This window comes from Microtus pennsylvanicus, chromosome 4 (genome assembly GCF_037038515.1).
Source record: "Microtus pennsylvanicus isolate mMicPen1 chromosome 4, mMicPen1.hap1, whole genome shotgun sequence".
Lineage (NCBI taxonomy): Eukaryota > Metazoa > Chordata > Mammalia > Rodentia > Cricetidae > Microtus > Microtus pennsylvanicus.
Window position 1 is genome coordinate 23,542,703 of NC_134582.1, and position 19,455 is coordinate 23,562,157.

Below are 19,455 nucleotides of genomic sequence, written 5' to 3' on the forward strand. Positions count from 1 at the left end.
AATTCTTGTTTTTCAGTGTATTATCTTCAGTGTTGGTAAATTACCTTGTTTTTACTCTAAGCAATGATTTTATTTTAGGGAGAAAAACTCCTTATTTGGGGCCCAATCATTGTGTCCCGGCATCTATTCAATACTCGGTTCCTTGCTTGTGAGTACCCCTTAAGGAGTGCTCCAAGCTGTTCTACACCTAATAGTGCATAGGACAGGATCCAAAAGAACATGTAGGATGAGCATCTGAACGTCCCTTGATGGCATTGACCACTAAACTTGTCACTAATCACGAGAAAGCTTGCCTCCTTACTCCAAGCCCCTTTTTTTCTCCTTACCTAAGCCCTCAGCACCCCCACTCTCTCTTAACCATCGGAAGCAGGAAACACACAGCAGCAACAAGAGGGTGGTGAGCCCGTGGGCTAACCAACTCGGTTACCACTCAGCTGCCCGCACAAGCACAGAGCAAGGGCCTAGTTCTAGGCTTGACACAATGTCTGCCTACAAGAATTCTGACCATACTTTGAGTAATTCAGACTCCCACCCACCCACCCACCCCTCAAAAAACCTTAGGTCTCTGACTCTTTGCCCCCTATCTAAAAGGCCCACAACTTTAAGAATCTGCAAAAAAAAAAAAAAAAAAAAGCTTCTTTGGAGGAACTAGGAACCTGGCAGCCCTTGCTATAGCTAGCTGGTCTCAGACTCAGCTGGAAGATTCCTGATTCCAATTGATTCTATGAACACAGCAACCAAGACAGCGGCTTGTTAAGGGCGTGTTATTAAGTCACAGCAAGACTTGGTTTCTAGACTTATAATTCCAGTAGCTGCTAGCTTCTTGTGATCCCTAGTTCACATCTCCTCTATACCACCCGCGTCATCTAAAAACAGCAATCCTCTCTCCCTCCCTCCCTTCCTCTCTCTCTCTGTCACGTTCTCTCTCTCCACACACACACACACACACACACACACACACACACACCTTTAGGATCTCAGTATTCTTGACAACTAAACCAGAGCTGAGAGCACAGGATGGCCGGGATCTGGGAACAGGAATACTCTGAAGCCAAGAATACAAGGTAACATGGACATCCTCGCTTTAGCTGTTAAAAACCTGACTTTCCTGAAGCCAAGTTCCAAGATGTATATGACTATACCATTTTAAAATTTCATTGAAACCCATCTTTTGGGTCTGTCCAGAGGCATTCAGACTCCTAGGATGTTCAGAAATGGATGCAGAACAGGCTGGACAGGCTTTCCTTTGACACCCCCACCACCACCACATGGTGTTTGTGTCAAAATTCTCTCCTTAGCACGTAAGGCAAAGGCAGTAGGGAGCTCAGAAGATGTCTGATTTTTGTGAGAGAGAGGGGAACAAAAAGAAATACAGCGAGCAGGGAGAAATACATAGAGAAAGAGAGCTCACCGTGTGCTTAACCACTGTCTGATTGCCTACATACCCAGAGCTACCGTGGTGCCTGTGCTGGCTAGTTTTATGTCAACTTGACACAAGCTAAAGTCATCTGAGAGGAGGGAGCCTCAGTTAACAAAATGCCTTTCTGTAGGCAAGCCTGTAGGACATTTCTGATTTAGTGATTGATCAAGGAAGGACCAGCCTATATGGGTAGTGCCACTTCTGGGCTGGTAAGAAAGCAGGAAGCAAGCCAGTAAACACCACTCCTCCACAGTCTCTGCATCAGCTCCTGCCTCCAGGTCCCTGCCCTGTTTGAGCTCCTATCCTGACTCCTTCAGTGATGGACTACAGTGTGGAAGTGGAAGCCAAATAAACCCATCCCTCCCCACCTTGCTTTTGGTTCTGTTTCATCTCAACAATAGAGACCCTAACTCTGGCTGTGCCTAAAATACGAAAGCCGGCCTTGAACGAGTTTCCCCTCAAATGCCTCTCTGTTTATCCCTAGAAAGCATCTCACTTCATTCTAGGAGCTGTTCAAAATGGGGAATGGAGTATCAGAACACGAATCTTTTACAGAGTGAAATGAAAGGTTTTAAGACCTCTGTGGGGTTTGACGAAATGCGTCAAGGCTTGGTAGAGATGGGACTGCTGACTGCCCATGAGTAAAGGAGAACCCTGGTGCCCTGGACTGGTGAAAGCAGAGAGCTCAAGCAAGCAGGCGCCAAGGCACATGGATGAGACTGAGTATCAGGGATCTAAAGGATGCTTGGACATATTTGGGGCATATTTTTGCAAAACTAAAGGTTTCTCAGAAAGCACCAACCAAGAGGTTAATAGCAAAACAAAATGCTAATAAATAGTTTTCCCACGAAGCTAAGGGCCAAGGGACCCTTCCGCTACCTTGTGGTCATTCTGAGGCTCCATACATGGTGAAAGTAGACATGATTGCCTGCGTCCTGGGTAAATTTTAAAGATGAGGTCCCAATTAAGCATTTTTTTCACCATAAAATTTTACACCTGCTTCATGGTATTGATTTATTTTGTATCCTTTCCAGAATCCCAGCTGTCTTCAAGTAGTGAAGAGCCCCCTGAAGGGGCCAAGGTCCTCAGTATAATTGCCCTCTTTGAATTATGCAATCTCAGCCAGTCACAGGATCGTAAGAGTGACATAGTAATAATCACAAAGCCTGGCTGTATTTCGGGGACTTTAAAGCATTCATTTCTCACAGTGATACTGTAAGATAAATACCATTGTTATCCACCTCTGACTGAGGCCACATAACTCCCAGCAGCTAGGGCTGCATGGTAGCTGCAGGACCCACGGTTTTCCATCGCAATTTCCCCGTAGCATGCGCATTTGGACTTGGTTTCTTGATAGAAATAACACCACTTCTCCCTAAGGCAGGGACTCACCTGGATGTATTTAGGTTCCGATAAAGCTGCCCCAGGGACTCCAGTAACCGCCCCTCCATCTCCCGGTCCCTGAGCTGCTGAGCCAGGGCCAGCCAGTGTTCGTGATATGTAATGCACGCATCAGGGTTTGGGGACACCGAGCTGTAGAAATGGCAGAGGGATTTGGTGACCTGAAGCTGACCTGAACATAAAGCAGGGACATGAATGAGACAAGGGCAAAGCATGTGCCAATGCTTTTCTCCCCGATGCTTCCAGCAATATGAGACATACTCACTGTTTAAGTGCCGATGCCTTAAACCAAACATCAATGCCATTTCGTAACAAAGGCGGCTGTGGGCCAGCTGCTGTCCAGACACCAGAGCTTGGCCCAACCAGAGTAACACTTGTATCAATTCCATATCTGTATCTTTGCTGGCCTGGAGTTCAGAATACAGTCGGACAGCTTGCAGAAGATAACCCCTGGCTGACTGCTGCATGCAGGACTTCAGGGTCAAGTGGCCGAGATTGGCCATAGACACGGCCTGGTTCCGCACATTCCCCATCTCCCGAGCCCTGATCAAAGCTCGGAGGTAGCTCTTGGCTGCCCTGTTTGTTCGGCCTTCTTCTTGAAAAGCAAGTCCCAGGAGGTTATGGACCACGCCCCTTTGCGTCATGCATTCTGTCTCCCTCAAGCAACACAGTAGTGGTTCAAGGATCTCCAGAGCTCTCTTGGTCTGCCTGGCTAAGAGGTAAGCCCAGGCCAGACAGAGAGACGATTCAAAGGCTTCTTGCTCACCTAGTAGCTTCCCTAACGCCTGGGCCTGGCTCAGATAGTAGATGGAACCATCAGGAGACCTATACTGGAGGTACAATTTGGACAGGATGAGACATAAGGTCCTCTGGGTGCTCGGGTCAGTCTGCTCTTCACAGGCAGCCAGGGCCTGCCTGAGGGTTGGGCAGGCCAGTGCAGAAACTTCACCCCAGCTTGAGGAAGGAACACCAAGGATCTTAGTGGCATTCTGGAGAACAAAATAGGCCTGCCAAATGGAAACAGACATACCCCGGGCACTCTGGGGACTACGTTTCTGAACAGAGGCCACTGCAAGATGTGGAAGGTATTTCTTGTCATACAGAAAACTCAACATGGTGACTGTAGCCTCCGAGGCAGGAGGGTGTCCAGAGAGCAGCTGCAGGCGCTCAGCAAATGGCAGAACTTCCTCATGCCGGCCAAGGCTCAGGAGCAATCGGATGGCCAGGAAGCAGGACCTGGCCTCCAGGGGGCCGCTCCCCACCACAATCCCTTGGCGCAGCACATAGGCCACCACATCAAGCTCGTTCTTGGCACTGAACTCACGGTCGGGCAGGCAGGCTAGCAGGGCACCCGCCTTTTCAAGCAAGGCTGGGCCTTTATGCCTCAACCTCTGCCTCAGATAGATGGCTGCCAAATTGATGTACAGAGCAGACACTAGGGAGAGGTCCTCAAATGCCCCGTCAAGGACCCGGATGGCCTCCTCAAAGTATACCCTGGCCTGGGAAAGTTTGATCTTCCTGATGCTTAGTCGGCCCAGGAGGAAGCAGAGCCGGGCATGGGCCCACGTCATCTGGCTCATCTTGGCCCACTTTCGTGAGGTCTCTAGGTAGGCTACTAGCTCATCCTCCTCAGAGAAGCTGTAAAAGGAGGAAGTAAGGAAAGAGAAGGAGAAATCATAGAGGCTCTTAAAGTGGTCGCTGTAGCCCTCGTGATCCAGAAAAGTCAAGATGGGGGCAAAGTGCTCCGCTTCATCCTCTTCCAAGCTTGTGCTCAGGTCCATGAACAGTTCCGGGTCTTCAAGGTCGTCAGGCTCTGGAAGGTGATAGCTGTCAGAGGAGGCTGAGAGGAGCTCTTCCTCGAGGCTGGAGTCCACGGAACTGCTGGAGCGTCTGGAGTTCGGGGTCTGCCGCTCCTCCCAGGTCCCACCAGACCTGGCCTCCTTGAGGCCCTCAGGCTGAGATGCTGTAAGGACAGGCAGAGTTGAGCATCCCTGAGTGTCTGCAACTAGGGCAGTCAGCTCCTGGCAAGAGAATAGATGAGCTGACCTGAGGACAAGAGGTCGGGCTCAGCACGGTCGCTACTCACCGCTCAGATCATTCTGGAGATTCTGGGTGGATTCGAACTCACCTAGGTAGAGATGAAGGACAGGCCTAGTATTAGGTCAGAACACGTCACCATGCCGCTGACCCCTGAGGAGCTTTTGGGATGAGGTAAGGATAAGAATGGGCAGTCTTTACCCCCTCAACACCAGCTTCAGAGTTCCCATCGTCCCGTTTAACTCACACACTCTACAGTGGGGGCGGGTCAGAGAAGAAAATGTGAGCATGCAGAGGGGAGGGCGGGGGGTGTTAATCTGGGGAGATGCAAGGCTCAAATCTCTCAGTTACTTTATAGCAGAGCTGGAAAGAACCATCATCACCGGGCACCTCCAACAGGCTGTGCTACAGTGTACCATTCCGGCTCCCTTCCTGTTCTCCCTCCCCCACCAGCTTCTTTACTCCATCCTCCCATCATCTCCCCATTTGACAGACAGGCGTTCTGTGTGCCAAGACTGGGGACCACGAAAGCTCATGTTAAAGGAACAAAAATGCACCTAAGGCCCCCAGTTTTGTTCCCTCGAGTAACTTGACCGGATACACTCTATGGTTTTAAATGTTTTGACTTTGAGCTAGTCGCAGGTGAAGGTAGAGAATAAAGAAGGTCCAGAGCCAAGGAGGACGGTGGAAACCGCAAATACAGATTTGTGGCTCACACCAAACACAAGGAGTTGGCCCAAGTCCCAGAACTGATGTGAGCACACAGGTGAAGGATTTCAAGGAGAAAGGAAAAAGTTGGGGGAGGGGGTATGTTAATAGGCACATCAACATTTCCAGAAAGAAACACAGAAAGCAGAGAACCGAGAGAATCATAAAGGCAGGGTGGCTTATACTGGTTACCCAATACTCCCAAAGTGGGAAAAATCTAGGTAAGAACCAAGAAGATGCATGGAGTAAAGGCAAGGGAAGCATGTTCTTGACTAAAAAGCCCCCCACTAGTGGGGCCTGTGGTGGTCAAGGCCACACAGTTCTCAGAACAGCAACCACTAGAGGGAAGAGTCCACTTTTCCCTGAAAACGTAGTAGCAGTTTGGTTCCCACACCTTGAAGCAGTAAACTCTAGAGCAGCGGTCCTCATCAAGCCCAGCTTTTTCCTGTTCTTCTATGGGGAGAGCTCCTGGGCTCCTCATTGCAGATACTCCAACATGCAACTTAGAAGGGGTGAAAGGCCCCACCGCTGAAGCTGGGAGAGCGAGGAGTTTGACTTGGAAAGCTGTGTGCATGCCCTAGCCTCTCCAGTGCTGAAAGACACATGCCCATCTTCATGTGGCCGTTTCTCTCGGGGCCAGGACATTGAAAGCGCACGCTGTATCATCACGAGATGGGCGCAGACTTAGAGACTCACTCCTTGCCCAGGGCATCAGCCCTAAAACAGCTGGCATTGGCTAATACTCTGGTTCCCCTACTGGCTGCCTTGAGGCTGGGGTCTACAGAAGCATAAGGCATAGCCCACAGCCAGCCAAGTCAACTCCTGGTCTTTATACAAGTAGTGACAGGCTTCCTGGGATCTGCTTTTGGATCTTCCGGTCAGTGGACCAGCAGTAAATGGATCCAAGTCTGTCACCAACCACTGCTGCCCTCCCTGCTCCCTGAGCAAGTACTCCTTGATGTTCAGAGCTCTGCTTCCCCCACCAGGAGGTGCTCAGAACTTCAGTTTCCTGGCTGAGCCCGGCAGATCTGCTACAGTGAGAATATTTGGGTTTTGTACTCCTCACAAAGGCTCCTATACATGAAGAGAGCCTCGAAACCCCTCTCTTCCTGGGAACTGGACTGAAAGTCCCTTGTGGAGAATCTCTGGCTAGTGCTAAGAAATGTCAACTGTCTAATTCAGTCACGTAGAAGCAGACATGCTACTGCCACTGAAACGTAGGAGAAGAACCCTTCCTCAGCCTTATCAGCGAGCATAACTGTACTCCTTCACACAAAGCAGTGGGCCTTTCCCATCATAAGGAAATTGTTATCGTTTATTTGTTCATTATTCATTCATTCAGCATTGCCAAAAACTATGCTAGGCAAGACTGATACATCCAACAACTCAGGATTGTCTTGTATCTGGGGCAGTGTGGTGAAATAGGTTGCCCTGGCTAGCAGTTGTCCTGGATCATGTACTAATATTCTTGGGCCTCAGTTTCCTAATCAGTAAAACAAGGGTCAAGATCTCTGAGATCTCTTTCCAGTTACTTGTGGGATTTCTGAATTAGTACCTAGCCAGCCCTGTGACCTTTAGCCATGACTCGGGAAGTGCTTGCTTTCCTTGGGATAAAGAGTCAATACAGCTGACCATCCAGGGTAAAGGCAAGTTGGTTTCGTGTGTCACAGTTGCGAGATAACACTATGCGTGATAGCCAGAAACCTCTGAGATCCACAGGGAAACTCCGCTAACCAAATACAAGCCAAATGAATAATGATTGCAGCCCCAAACTCCTAAACAGGGTTAGAATGTAGAGAGCCCTGGCTATGGACTTCTTTCTAGCCTTTAGAAAGCCTGTGCCTTCTCCGGGTCTGAGGAGCAACACTCACTAAGCCGGTAGACAGAAGCGATGTCAGTGTAAGCAAGCGCACGTAAGAAGCCGGAACACTCAGCCTTCCTGTCACTTCCCGGGGCCCAGAGAGAACATCTTTCCTCCTCACTGAAAAAGGCAGAGTTCTTGCTCCTGGAGGAGGCAGAAAATAGACACAGGTTAGCGCTGGGCTTCCCCACCTCCCTCTCTCCACGCAAGGGTGTAGTAAAGCTTAGCGAAGCAGGCTCGTCCGTGGTTGGCACCAACTCCTCACTGGTGCAAGCTGTGCTTCACTGCAGGAGAAGGAAGGGAAGTTTTACAGTGGTAAGTGGGTCGAGCAGAGGTTGAAATGCCCCTTCTATTAAAATTCCATCTCCCCTGAGAAAGAAAGTCCTGTCCTTCAAACTCTAATGGCATCAGTTTGAAATAGGAGTGACAGGAATTGAAACCTGAAAGGTTCTTTTCTCTGTTTATTTCCAGGAAGTCAGGCACAAATGGTACCTATCTAAAAGAACAGCAAAGAAAACTCTCCTGTGATCAGAAGGACCCCTACCCTGTTGTTCCACGATGGAACAGCACTACGTGCCACTAGGAAAGGAAAGAGATTGCTAAGGGACAGGGAGGGTGGAGAAGAGGAATTACTGGGGGACAGAGAGAGTGGGGCTGGAAAAGCAATTATATCCTGAAGATCTCTTTGAGCGCAGCCTTGTGTGACCTACCTGTAAGGTCTCATTTGCTTCTTAGAGGTGATTTTGAAAACTACAAATGCCTGACAGGACATGTCCCATATTTAGTTAGTCATGCTGCAAGATCCTTCTCAAGCTGGTGCACGGCCCCTGAAATCCCAGCACTCCTTGGGAGCCTGAGACAGAGGAACGCTTTGAATTCAAGGTCACACTGGACTACGTGGTGAGTTCTGGACCAGCCAGCCTGGGCTACAGAGTGTGACTGAGACAGGAGAGTAGGGCAGAGAGCAAGGTCAGGAAAACCTCGGGCAAAAGCAGCAAAGTTATTATAAGAAAAAAAAACTGGCAATGAGGAAAGTCAGACGCCCTCACCCACGTTCCTCACACCCCACACCCTCAGCCAAGGCCAGCTAGAACTGGTTGGAGCCACTGTTGCAGGTGCAGAGGCACACCACAGTATCTGAAGGTGACCAGCCCGCAGCTCATTATAAACTTCATATTAGCAGAGAATGTACACCAGGAAGCCGACCCTGCTCAAATGACTCCCCAAAATACATACGACTGGGGTGTAAAGAGCCCCATTCTTCGTGTCACACCATCCTTTCAGAGACTGCTCTGGCTGTCTTCCAACCTTGAGAGCATATCTTTCTCCTTCTGCTACCATCCCCTGCACATGCCTGCTCAGTTTCCTGTATTAAACCTAAAAATCCCAGCAGATGCCCCTGAACCCTAATAATCAACAAATTAATTGTGCCCAAACAGAACACAAAACACAGAAAAATATATATATATACACTATTATATATATTATATATATAAATCATATGTGTGTGTATATATATATATATACACACACATATGAGAGAGAGAGAGAGAGAGAGAGAGAGAGAGAGAGAGAGAGAGAGAGAGAGAACCAAACAATTTAACACCAAATTCTTCGAAACCCCCAAATGCACAGCAGCTAATATGTTTGAAGGATGTTACCACACTGTCATTTAATCTCCACAGTTGCTCTTTAGGCAGGGACTAGTCTTACATATAAAAACTTTACAGATTAAAAAGAGTTAGAATTGGTGATTGGGAAGCGAAAGAGTCAGGGCAGGGATCTAGAGGGACTGGGATGAGTGGCTGTGATCAGGACCTTACTGTCTTGTCCCCATAGCCCAGGCAAGAGCAGCTGGAAAGCAGGCAACAGGCCAGAGGCTGCAGGACAGCTCAAGGTCGCTCCCTCCTCCCTGGCAGACTGCACTAGAGCCCTGCTCTGACACCTGGCTCACAGTTCTTCTCCCACAGGTGTGAGCCCCACTCATGGCCTGGTCTCCAGAGTCCTCCTATTAACCTTAATTTTCAGCCTCAGAAGAGCATACGACTAAAATCTTGGGTTGCGATGTAAATATCTCCAAGGGATCTTGAGATATGGCTCAGCGGAAAGAGTGCATACTGCTCTTCCATACAGTATCAGTCCAGTCCCCAGCACCCACCTTGGGTGGCTCACAACCACCTATAACTCTAGTTCCAGGAGATCCAACACCCTCATCTAGCCTCCGTGAGTACCAGCATGCACATGGCGCACACATGTTCCCGCAGGCTCACACATGTATGCATAAAAAAAAATAAAGGCTGGGAATGGTGGCACACACCTTTAATCCCAGCATTTAGGAGATAGAGGCAGACAGATCTTTGTGAGTTCAAGGCTAACTTGGTCTACAAAGTGAGTTCCAGGACAGCCAAGGCTGTTACACAGGGAAACTCTGTCTCGAGAAACCATCACAAAAAGAGAAAAAAAAAGGAAAAGAAAATGTTTGCGGGGCTGGAGAGATAACTAACTCGTTAAGAACACTGACACTGACTCTTCTTCCTGAGGACCCAGGTTCAATTCCCAGCACCCCCATGGCAGCTCATAATTATCTGTAACTCCAGTTCTAGGGGATCGAACACCATCCCACAGACCACATGCAGAGAAAACACCAGTGCACATAGAATAATAAATCATTAAAAATAAAATAAATAAATTTTAAAATATATATTATATATGTGTCTATATTATATATGTTTATATATTATATGTGTTTATATATTGTATGTGTTTATGTATGTGTGTGTATATATATAGTTTTTGTAGACACTATAAATGTTACAACATATTCTGAATTTATCTGATCATTTGATATTCATAACAACTCTTTGTAAATTGTTTTTAATCCAGGTTTGCTGATGGATATGACTCAGGAACATGTTCAGAACTGTACAGTTGGAGGGTGGTAAAGCCAAGACTAAAAGTGGTGTCTTGTCGATCAGCATCCATGTCCGTTGCCTCAGAGCTGATCTGCCAGCACCCTGACTTCCTGGACTTTAAAGAGAATCCAAGAGACAGAGCAGCCTACATAGTATGTATTTCTAAACACAGAAATGGAGCTAGTGAACATGGCAAAGCACCCAATGGCATGGCATGTGTTCCTAGGTTACTCTACCCCACACACATTCAAAACCTGGAAGACCCATGAAAAAGAAAACTAGTTTAACAACCCCTTAAAGTTTAAAAGAGGAAGGAGAAATCTCAGAGATGCAGGATATAAGGATGAGAGGAGATAGCAGGTGTCCCAGAGATTCTTGCAGTTTAGCTGAGTTATAATCACCCTCCCTCACTAGCCAGGAACAGGAAACTTGATCTTGACTCTGTGGATGAGGGAGTTGGACATAAGCTCTTTCCTAAAGCCCAGTGTAGAAACACAGCAGTTTCCTTACACGGGACTGCAAAATGTCTTAACACCTGCCATTCTGGTCACACCGTCCACCTCTGTGAGTCCTGCAGCCCCAGTGCCTACACCATTGGAGGGTGTGGCATCCTAGCGTATTAGTGTGATGCAGGCACTGCAGAGACTGCAACATTACAGGACCTGGACCATGAGCTGCTCAGATTTCAAGAGAAGCAAATGTAGAGACGTCTCCTGGCAAGGAGGTGTTCTTTACTGCCGGATTCATGCAAGGCCCATGTTTCAAAAAAAAAAAAAATGTTGAACACACTTCACGTAACAAAAAATGCAAACCAAGAAATGTAAATTATGAAAGAAAACCAGAAGAATCCCAAAGTTAATAAATACAGCTAAATTAGAAGCCACGGTCATTTGAAGTGTGATTTACAGTAAGCCTGGTTAAAACAAAGAAACAAGAAATGAAGAGGTGCGTCTATGAAGGCTGGATGGTTTTCGGAGCCACAGCCCTCGGAGGCAAAAGCCACTCGGTAAATGGAAAGCAGAGATGTGCACATTAAGGGTGGCAAAGATGAGTTAGATGGCAGCTCAGTTGTAGCAGAAGAGAAAGTTAGAAAAACTGAAGAATCCCCCAGGATGTGGCCTCCAGTGACAAAAAGGTGATTGAAAAAAAAAAACTGATTCAGCAAGATTGATGACAGACAAGTCCAACATACCTCAGCCAGGATTCCAGGAGAGAGGCTAAAAGATTGAGAGGGGGTAATATTCAAAGAGAGAAGTTTACAGAATTGGAGAAAGACATGAGGAGTCTTCAAACTAAAGAAGCACACCAAATCCTGGGCAAAACAAATGAAAATAACACTTTTAACAAGGACTCCATTTCTTAGAGGTCTTTCCAAGTATCGACTTCTTGTTTGTTTGTTTGTTTATTCTTACTTATGGGTTCAACTATCCACAATTTAAGCATTCAATTTAATGGCATAAAGGAAAGATAAATGATGGTGGTACACGCCTTTAATCCCAGCACTCCAGAGACAAAGGCCAGTGGATCTCTGAATTCAAGGCCAGCCTGGTCTACAGAGTAAGTTCCAGGACAGTCAGGACTACATGGAGAAACTCTGTCTCGAAAAAGTAAAGCCAAGCCCTCCCCCAAGAAAAAAAAAAGAAAAGAAAAAAATATAAATGGCAAGAACACACACATATGAAATAAACCAAAGGAAGAAGAAAATAATTAAGGCAAAGGTTATAATCAACAGTGCAGAAAACAAAGATAGCCAGCAAAAGAAAACATGGTTTTCTGAAAACACTAATAAAACAGACAAAACCTCAACATGATGTGCGTGTATTTTTTTTCTTGCTACTTTCGCACACATACATTCTTTGAAGATGCTATTCTATGCCTAGGCAAATTATCATTCAAGAGTATTTCATCCAAACAAGGGCTGAGGACTGGAGGTCTTGCAAGTTGTGGGATCCTGCTGGAAGTAAATGCCAGAGAGTGAGTGTGAGCAGACAGCAGGGGTTGATCTGCTATCAACACCCAATAGGCACTGCTCTCACCTTGGCAAAACTGTAGAATGCCAAGTTCTGAGAGGAAAAAAGACTGCCTACCTGCCAAGAAACAGCCGTGACACTAACAGCATAATGTTGAGCAGCAAAAGTCGATGTCACGAGAAATAGAATTATAAACAGAAAAGCTATAAAGTGTAAAAGAGAACACAACAAAAGATGCAGTTTTTAACACTATGAAATTCTGAGTTCTCCCCTACTCTCTTTTTGCTGGTTCTGAAAAACTGGTTTATCAGTCTCGCTTACTTTTTTTAGTTTAGATATTTGGGTGCATTTCCTGTTGTTTGCACTTTGTTAAAATGGACTATACCACAATGGGAACATAATGTTTACTAAAAAAAAAAAAAGGAGGAGGAGGAGGAGGAGGAGGAGGGGAAGGGGAAGGGGAAGGGGAAGGGGAAGGGGAAGAAGGAGAAGGAGAAGGAGAAGGAGAAGGAGAAGGAGAAGGAGAAGGAGAAGGAGAAGGAGAAGGAGAAGGAGAAGGAGAAGGAGAAGGAGAAGAAGAAGAAGAAGAAGAAGAAGAAGAAGAAGAAGAAGAAGAAGAAGAAGAAGAAGAAGAAGAAGAAGAAGAAGAAGAAGAAGTCGTCAAAGTGCTTGCCATGTAAGGCCCCTGTTCCCTTGTGGAGACCCCCCTCCCAATGCACTCTCACTAAGGTCCAGTCTGCAAAGACAAAGGTCAATGTGGAAGAAAATGTTCCTCCCCATTTCCAAGCAAAGTCATGGTCCAGCACTGAGTTATCCTCGAATAGAGGATCCACTGGTTTAAAAATGGCTGAGGAGACAGAGGCTCTGTTCAAGCCCAGGTGACCCTTGAGGAGCAGATCCTCAACTGGATTTGACAGTAAAAAGTTAAGTGCCTAATTTTGGCCACCTGTTACCTTAAACACTCAACAGGAAAGTACAACCAAATATTAAAATGATTGGTCAATTTCCTCCCTGAGGAACAACCCAAGGGACCACACTCACCAGACATTAGGCTTAGCTCCATATGAGATGTCATTTAGGCAATTATTTATCACTAATGATTTTTTAAAGACACGGTCTTGCTCTGTAGCCCTGGCTGTTCCGGAACCTCCTTTGTAGACCAATGGGATCTCACTGGGATCCCCCTGCTTCTGCCTCCACCTGTGCCTCTGCCTCTGTCCCCCAAATGCTGAGGTTATAGTGTGTGCCACCACATCCCACTTAGTGATTTTCTTCTTGAAAAAAAAAACTAGTTCCAGGATAGGCTCCAAAGCTACAGAGAAACCCTGTCTCAAAAATCAAAAAAAAAATCTACCCAGATATTTTGACTTTTGATCAATTTCACCAAAATGAGCCAAGCCCATTATTTTAACCTACAAATTATGGTGACTAAATTATTTCTTCTCTTCCTCCCTCCATCCTCAGCCATCTGGGATGGACCTCACACTGTGATTCTAGCCACTCCAGCACCTACTGAAGTGCCTGAAATCATCCCGAGTTCTTGCATCACTCTCAAGTCCAGACTTGGAAAAAAAAGAAGAGGGAGAAGAAGAGGAGTTCAGTAGATGGATGAGACGGAAACTCTTCTGAGCCTCAAGACATTCTAATGCTCTTTGATTTGGACAGTTTATAAAGTAACCTGTGCTCTGGTTTCTCCTGGTTCCATGTCTAGGATTTGTAAAGCTCATGCCTCTTTCCTTTACTTCTCCCTCACATCTCTTCCCAGGCACCAACCAAAGGCTTCTGTCACACCTGACAGTTATCCAAAGGAAGCAGCCGATGCATTTTTTGGTATCTTTCAGATAAACCCACTGGATGGAGTACCCCACACGCTACACCTGACACCCACATCCAGCTGGAAAAAGCCAAGTCAGTCATTGACACAATTCCATAATGGTAATTGGGGTTCCCTCTTCAGAGGGAAGTGGTAAGAACAGGAACTAGAAATTGGCCAATTTGCCTAAATAGGTTAAAAAAAAAACTCAAAGAAAAGTAGCCAGTTTGTTTCCTGGATAAAATGAAATTTTCTTGGGTTCTTGGCAGTATTGTTCCTGTTAGAGACCAGAGATGCCAGAATTGTTTGGAGGTATTGACCCTTGATCTTGTTTTTAAGTGATTTTAGGGATACTTATTCAGAGTAGGGAATTACAGTAGCAATAAAGGCCCATTAAGAAAAAAAGAAAAAAGAAAACTTCTGAAACTGGAGAGATGGTTCAGTGGTTAAGAGCACTGCCTGTTCTTCCAGAGGTCCTGAGTTCAACTCCCAACAACTACATGGTGGCTTACAAGCATCTGTATTGAGATCTGATGCCCTTTTCTGGCCCGCAGGCATATATGCAGACAGCACACTGTATACCATTAGATAGATAGATAGATAGATAGATAGATAGATAGATAGATAGATAGATAGATAGATAGATAGATAGATAAATCGTTTTAAAAAACAAAAAAGAAAAGAAAGGAAAAGAAAAAACTTCTGAGTACTGCTGCAGAGATGGCTCAGCCATTTAAGAGCACTCGATACTTCTCCAGGTGGCCAGGTTTGATTCCCACCATCCATCCAGTGGCTCAAACCATCTGTAACTCCAATTCTAGGAGCTCCAATGGCATCTTCTGACCCCCACAGTCCCAAGGGATGGACATGTTATACAGACATACATGCAAGCAAAACACCCAACCGCATAAAATAAAATTATAAAAGTTAAAGATTAAAAAGAAAAACAAACTTCTGGTCAAAAGAATCCAAATCCAGCCTTTGGTCTAGTGTTCCAGTTGGGCCAGGTCGATCACCTGGCCATGGGAGTAGTACCCCAAGGAAGGCAGGTTCTATTTACATCATGCTGAAGAGATAGGCAGAAGAATTTATCCTTTAATGAGATCCTGTCCTTTTTCCTTCTCAGAATCCCCGCCCCTTATGCAGAAGTGCACCAGGTTCAGCCATGCAACTTCTTTAAGTCTGTCCACTTTTTTAATTTATCCAGAAAAGTTTAACTTCTTTTCTTCTGCCTGTCTCTTTTCTAAGTATGCTTTCCCTTAGGATTTTGGTTTCCTTACCCTTTCTCCAAAGTTCCCCTCCCTTCCTCCACGTGGCTGACTTCCATGCTGGCTGAACTATTATAGGCTTTATAACTTGCCTGCCCTGGGTTCTGCATTCTTTCAAATGCAAATAAGATTGTTCTTGAACTTGAATAAATATAAAATAAAATAGATGCTTGCTGCAAGTTTTAGAGGCTCGTTTTCTAGCTGCCATTACGGTGAATCTAGGCGGCTGTCATTAAAATCCTGTCAAAAGAAACTGCATCCGTTTGCTTCCTTGGACAAGCATCCCTTGGCCCTGTGGTGAAAGCACCAGCCAAAGGCAATTTGGAAAACAACCCTGGGGAAACATGATTCTCAACACATGGACAACTGACTATGCATACAGACATGTACGCAGACACACACACACTGACACCATAAAACTCCTATGCATTTATGTTCCCATCATTTATGGGACACTAGGAAGAGTGTGATGTAAGCAAACACTGTCGTCTTTTTCAGAAACCCTTCACAAATAAACGGACGCAGTCCAAGAGCGACACCCTGTGGCATTGACAGGCACACTGCCCAGGGATAACACAAAGGAACTTCAGCAGTGTGCTGATGTGAGGCCAGATTGCTAAACTGTCATACCTCTGATCATGACGTCTAAACTTATGCCCCACCCTTCCTGTGGTCCAGGGACATCTATAGTCAGTCCAAACAGTACTTCTAGGGATATAAAGGTGCAGGGTCCCCCTACCTCTCCCACTGCTGCGATTCCTGAGTCTCATCCCCTACCTACCAAATTGCAGTTCCTGATGCAATGGATCCCACAATGACCAGGGCACTGCCACATCCTTTGATGTGGACGATGCTGTTCCTCGGTGAGAGAGGGTGACCTTACAGCTAAGCACCAAATCAACTTAGTGAGCTGAGTTGTCATCTGGGCAGTGTCTGAGTCACAGAATTCCAAATACAATGGATAAACCTGAAAACCAACCTCTAGCATCCTATTAAAGCTGAACCTCAAAGATTACCATGCGCAATGGTGACGGCAATGCAATAACAAAGCCAAGACATCAACCCATACCAGGTTTGCATGCTCTGTGTGCGTGATCTAATCTCCGCTCATGGAGACCCTATCAGGTAGAGCTAACATCACACACATTTTACAAATAGGAAAACTGATGGCCAATAAGATAACTCACTATGTGCAAAGTCACGGAGCTGGTTAGTTCTTGAAGACATGAGGTTCACTAACTACAGATATCTTTTAGCCGGTCTAACCCACAAATCTGAAAAATGGTAAGCTACTATACCTCCAAATCCTTCCTGTTGTCAGCCACAAAGGCCATTCCCTAGCCAGTCAGCCTCACCCACCAATGCCAGCAATAGTGTTAACCACCCCAGCATCTCCTGGGCAGCTCCTTTTTCAGGGGCCCCCTTTTGTAGTCTTTCTTCTTCCCTCCTTAGCTATGGAAATGGCTCTTTTCTCACTAGGTCTCTGCTCTTTTCCTTCTTTCTCCCTCTCATCAGGACCTCCGTTACAAGATTCATACACTTCATGCTGGGATTCTAGGTACAGAGCTTTGGATTCAAGCCCTTTCCTGGGGTGTCCCCACGCTCCTCCCCCTGCAACAACATAAAGTGGTTATTTAGACTGGCATCTTTTACCTGGCTGCCAGCTAGCCCCACCTTCTATAACTATCATGGCCCAAGCCCTTCTCAGAATATTTAGATGGAGTCTTTGGGGGCAAGACACAGATATCCATACGTCCAACTTTCTCAGATTCTTTAACTTCCTGGTGGTTGCTACTCAGCACCAGAGTCTCCTCCCCCTCCGCACTCCTCCTCCAGGATTCCAGCCTTAGCCTTGTGCCCGACTCCTGCCTCCTAGTCAGTGCCCTGTTGATATATACCTCACCCAAATCCAGGCAGCACCCATCATCTCTCAGCCTCAGCAGACATTCAGACACTCAGCATCCTCTATAAGGTCCAGGGAACACCTTACACAGCCTCCCCACCTTCTGCCTCAGGGAAAGCCATGCCAGGTCTTGGCTATACCAGTGTTCTCCGGGTAACCTGTCTCCAAGAGGATAACTTGCCTTTTTCCCATGATGCAAAGTTTAACTCAAAAGTCGCCTTTCTCATAATAGCGCGCTCTCTCTCTCTCTATCTCTCTCTCTCTCTCTCCTATGCTGTCTTTGTATTTTTCTTTTTTTAATTTTAATTAAAATATAATAACATCATTTCCCCCTTCCCTTTCCTCCCTCCAACCCCTCCCGTATCCCCTGTCTCCTGTTCTGTTGACAGCCCTGTCCACTTTATAAATCCCTACTGTCCTCCACCCCTCCCAAGATGGCAAGGAGTGCCTTCCCTGTCCAAGGGTTCAGATTTTGCACTTCTACATAGAAAAATGGCCTATCTCCTCTCCCTGGAAATGGCAGATCACAGAGGGAGTTTCTGCCCTCTGTCTACTCTCTTGGTTGACTCTTTTTCATGAGAGAGGAAATAATCCTGGTATAAATACTGAAAGCATTAGCTAGTCCTTGGGTAGCCTTAGATAGTCCTTATATAGCTGTAGCTATCTATTTCTTAGGCAGCAAGATATTCCTTATGTAGCCATAGATATTCCTTATGTAGCCATAGGTGTTTTTCATGTAGTCTTAGATATTCCTTACAGAGCCATAGATGTTCCGTAGATATTTCTCGTGTAGCTGTAGCGACTCCTTACGTAACCTTAGATACTCCTAATGTAGCCATAAATGTTCTTTATGTGCTCACAGATACTTCTTACGTAGGCTTAAATATTCTTCGTGTAACCTTAGAGATTCCTCAGATAACCTTAAATATTCCTTATGTAGCCTTGGTTTTTCCTTTGATAGCCTTAGATAATCTCTGTGTAGCTTTAGATACTCCCCCACTGTGGACAACTGTGGCCACAGTGACTTGGTGTGTGGAGGCAGCTTTACCTTTCCCTGTGTGCTTGCCTGAGCCTGACTTTCTGCTTTCCAATTACCTTGGGAAGCCCACCCAAACAGACCAGGCGGTACTGCCCGTCTCTGCCTTTCCCAAGACAGGGGGTTGGATCGACTGGCCACCTGCTGCTAATTGACCAGAAGCATAGGTCTGCTCCTCAGAACCAGCCCTTCCAGAATCAAGACAGAGAGGAGGAGAAGGTACCTCTGGTTCTCCTTGCCAGGGCTGACTTCACTAGTTCAAATTTTAGCTGAACACCAAGCGTATGAACATCTCCAAAGAACCTGCCTCCCTGACCTACAAAGAATGTCATTGACCAAGCCAGTAATTTTCTGCTCTCTGTTTAGGTTCATCCTTCGACTGGACATGGTAAGTGATGGGATCCAGAAACTTGTATTGCACCCTTGGTGCAGAGCCTTTGGTCTTGAGGCTCTGCTTCTCCATTTGAACACATCAAGGCCTCAAAGAACATCTATTGAAATGAACTGAGATGATTCTTTTTCTGAGTGTGCCTCCTTCCTAGAACTTCCTGTGTCCACCTTGGATGTCAGAAGGAGACCCTCTGGTTCCACATCCAGGGTACCCCCTCCACCCTCTGCAAAGCTGCTCAGAGGAGAAGGGAGCACTGGGGAAGGCATCTGGGGCATCAAACATACTCACACTGGGGAGCAGGAATCTGGATCTATGCTCCTGGTGGGGACAAAGCCCACTTCTCCTGAGGTCACTGACTTCCCAATGAACCACTGCAGCCCGGGGATAACAAAGCCAAGGATCTCAATGCTTTCTCCCTGGAGGAAGCTCAGTTCATCCTTTTCCTCTTGTTTGTAATCCATCAGGGCCTTGCACCGTCCTCTGCCTGTAGAAAACAACATACAGGTAAACTAGAAAGATACATAGGAGTGAACCCTCCCCTGTCTATCAGTGTGATACAGGCTAGAGTATCCCAGCCTTAAGGAATTTTAGTAATTTAGTCAGATCACACACACACACACACACCAAAATCAAACTGGTAGGAATGGCCAGGATTAGTAGGTTTTGCATTTCGCCAAACTAGAACAATACAAAAAGAAACTACAATCCAAATGCTTTTCAATATAATTTTTAAAA

The 19,455-nt window shown here is 46.2% G+C and overlaps 1 protein-coding gene across 1 annotated transcript in view; it reads right to left on the minus strand.

Annotated features, from left to right (window-relative positions):
* The window catches only part of Sh3tc2 (SH3 domain and tetratricopeptide repeats 2), a 57,912-nt gene that overhangs the window by 17,271 nt on the left and 21,186 nt on the right, over positions 1 to 19,455 (minus strand). Inside the window, exons 8-12 of the mRNA XM_075968501.1 lie at positions 19,009 to 19,204; positions 7,438 to 7,571; positions 4,908 to 4,949; positions 3,087 to 4,784; positions 2,813 to 2,993 (exon numbers count right to left, since the gene is read on the minus strand). Of these exons, the coding sequence (XP_075824616.1) occupies positions 2,813 to 2,993; positions 3,087 to 4,784; positions 4,908 to 4,949; positions 7,438 to 7,571; positions 19,009 to 19,204 (2,251 nt within the window). The remainder of the gene's footprint in view (positions 1 to 2,812; positions 2,994 to 3,086; positions 4,785 to 4,907; positions 4,950 to 7,437; positions 7,572 to 19,008; positions 19,205 to 19,455) is intronic.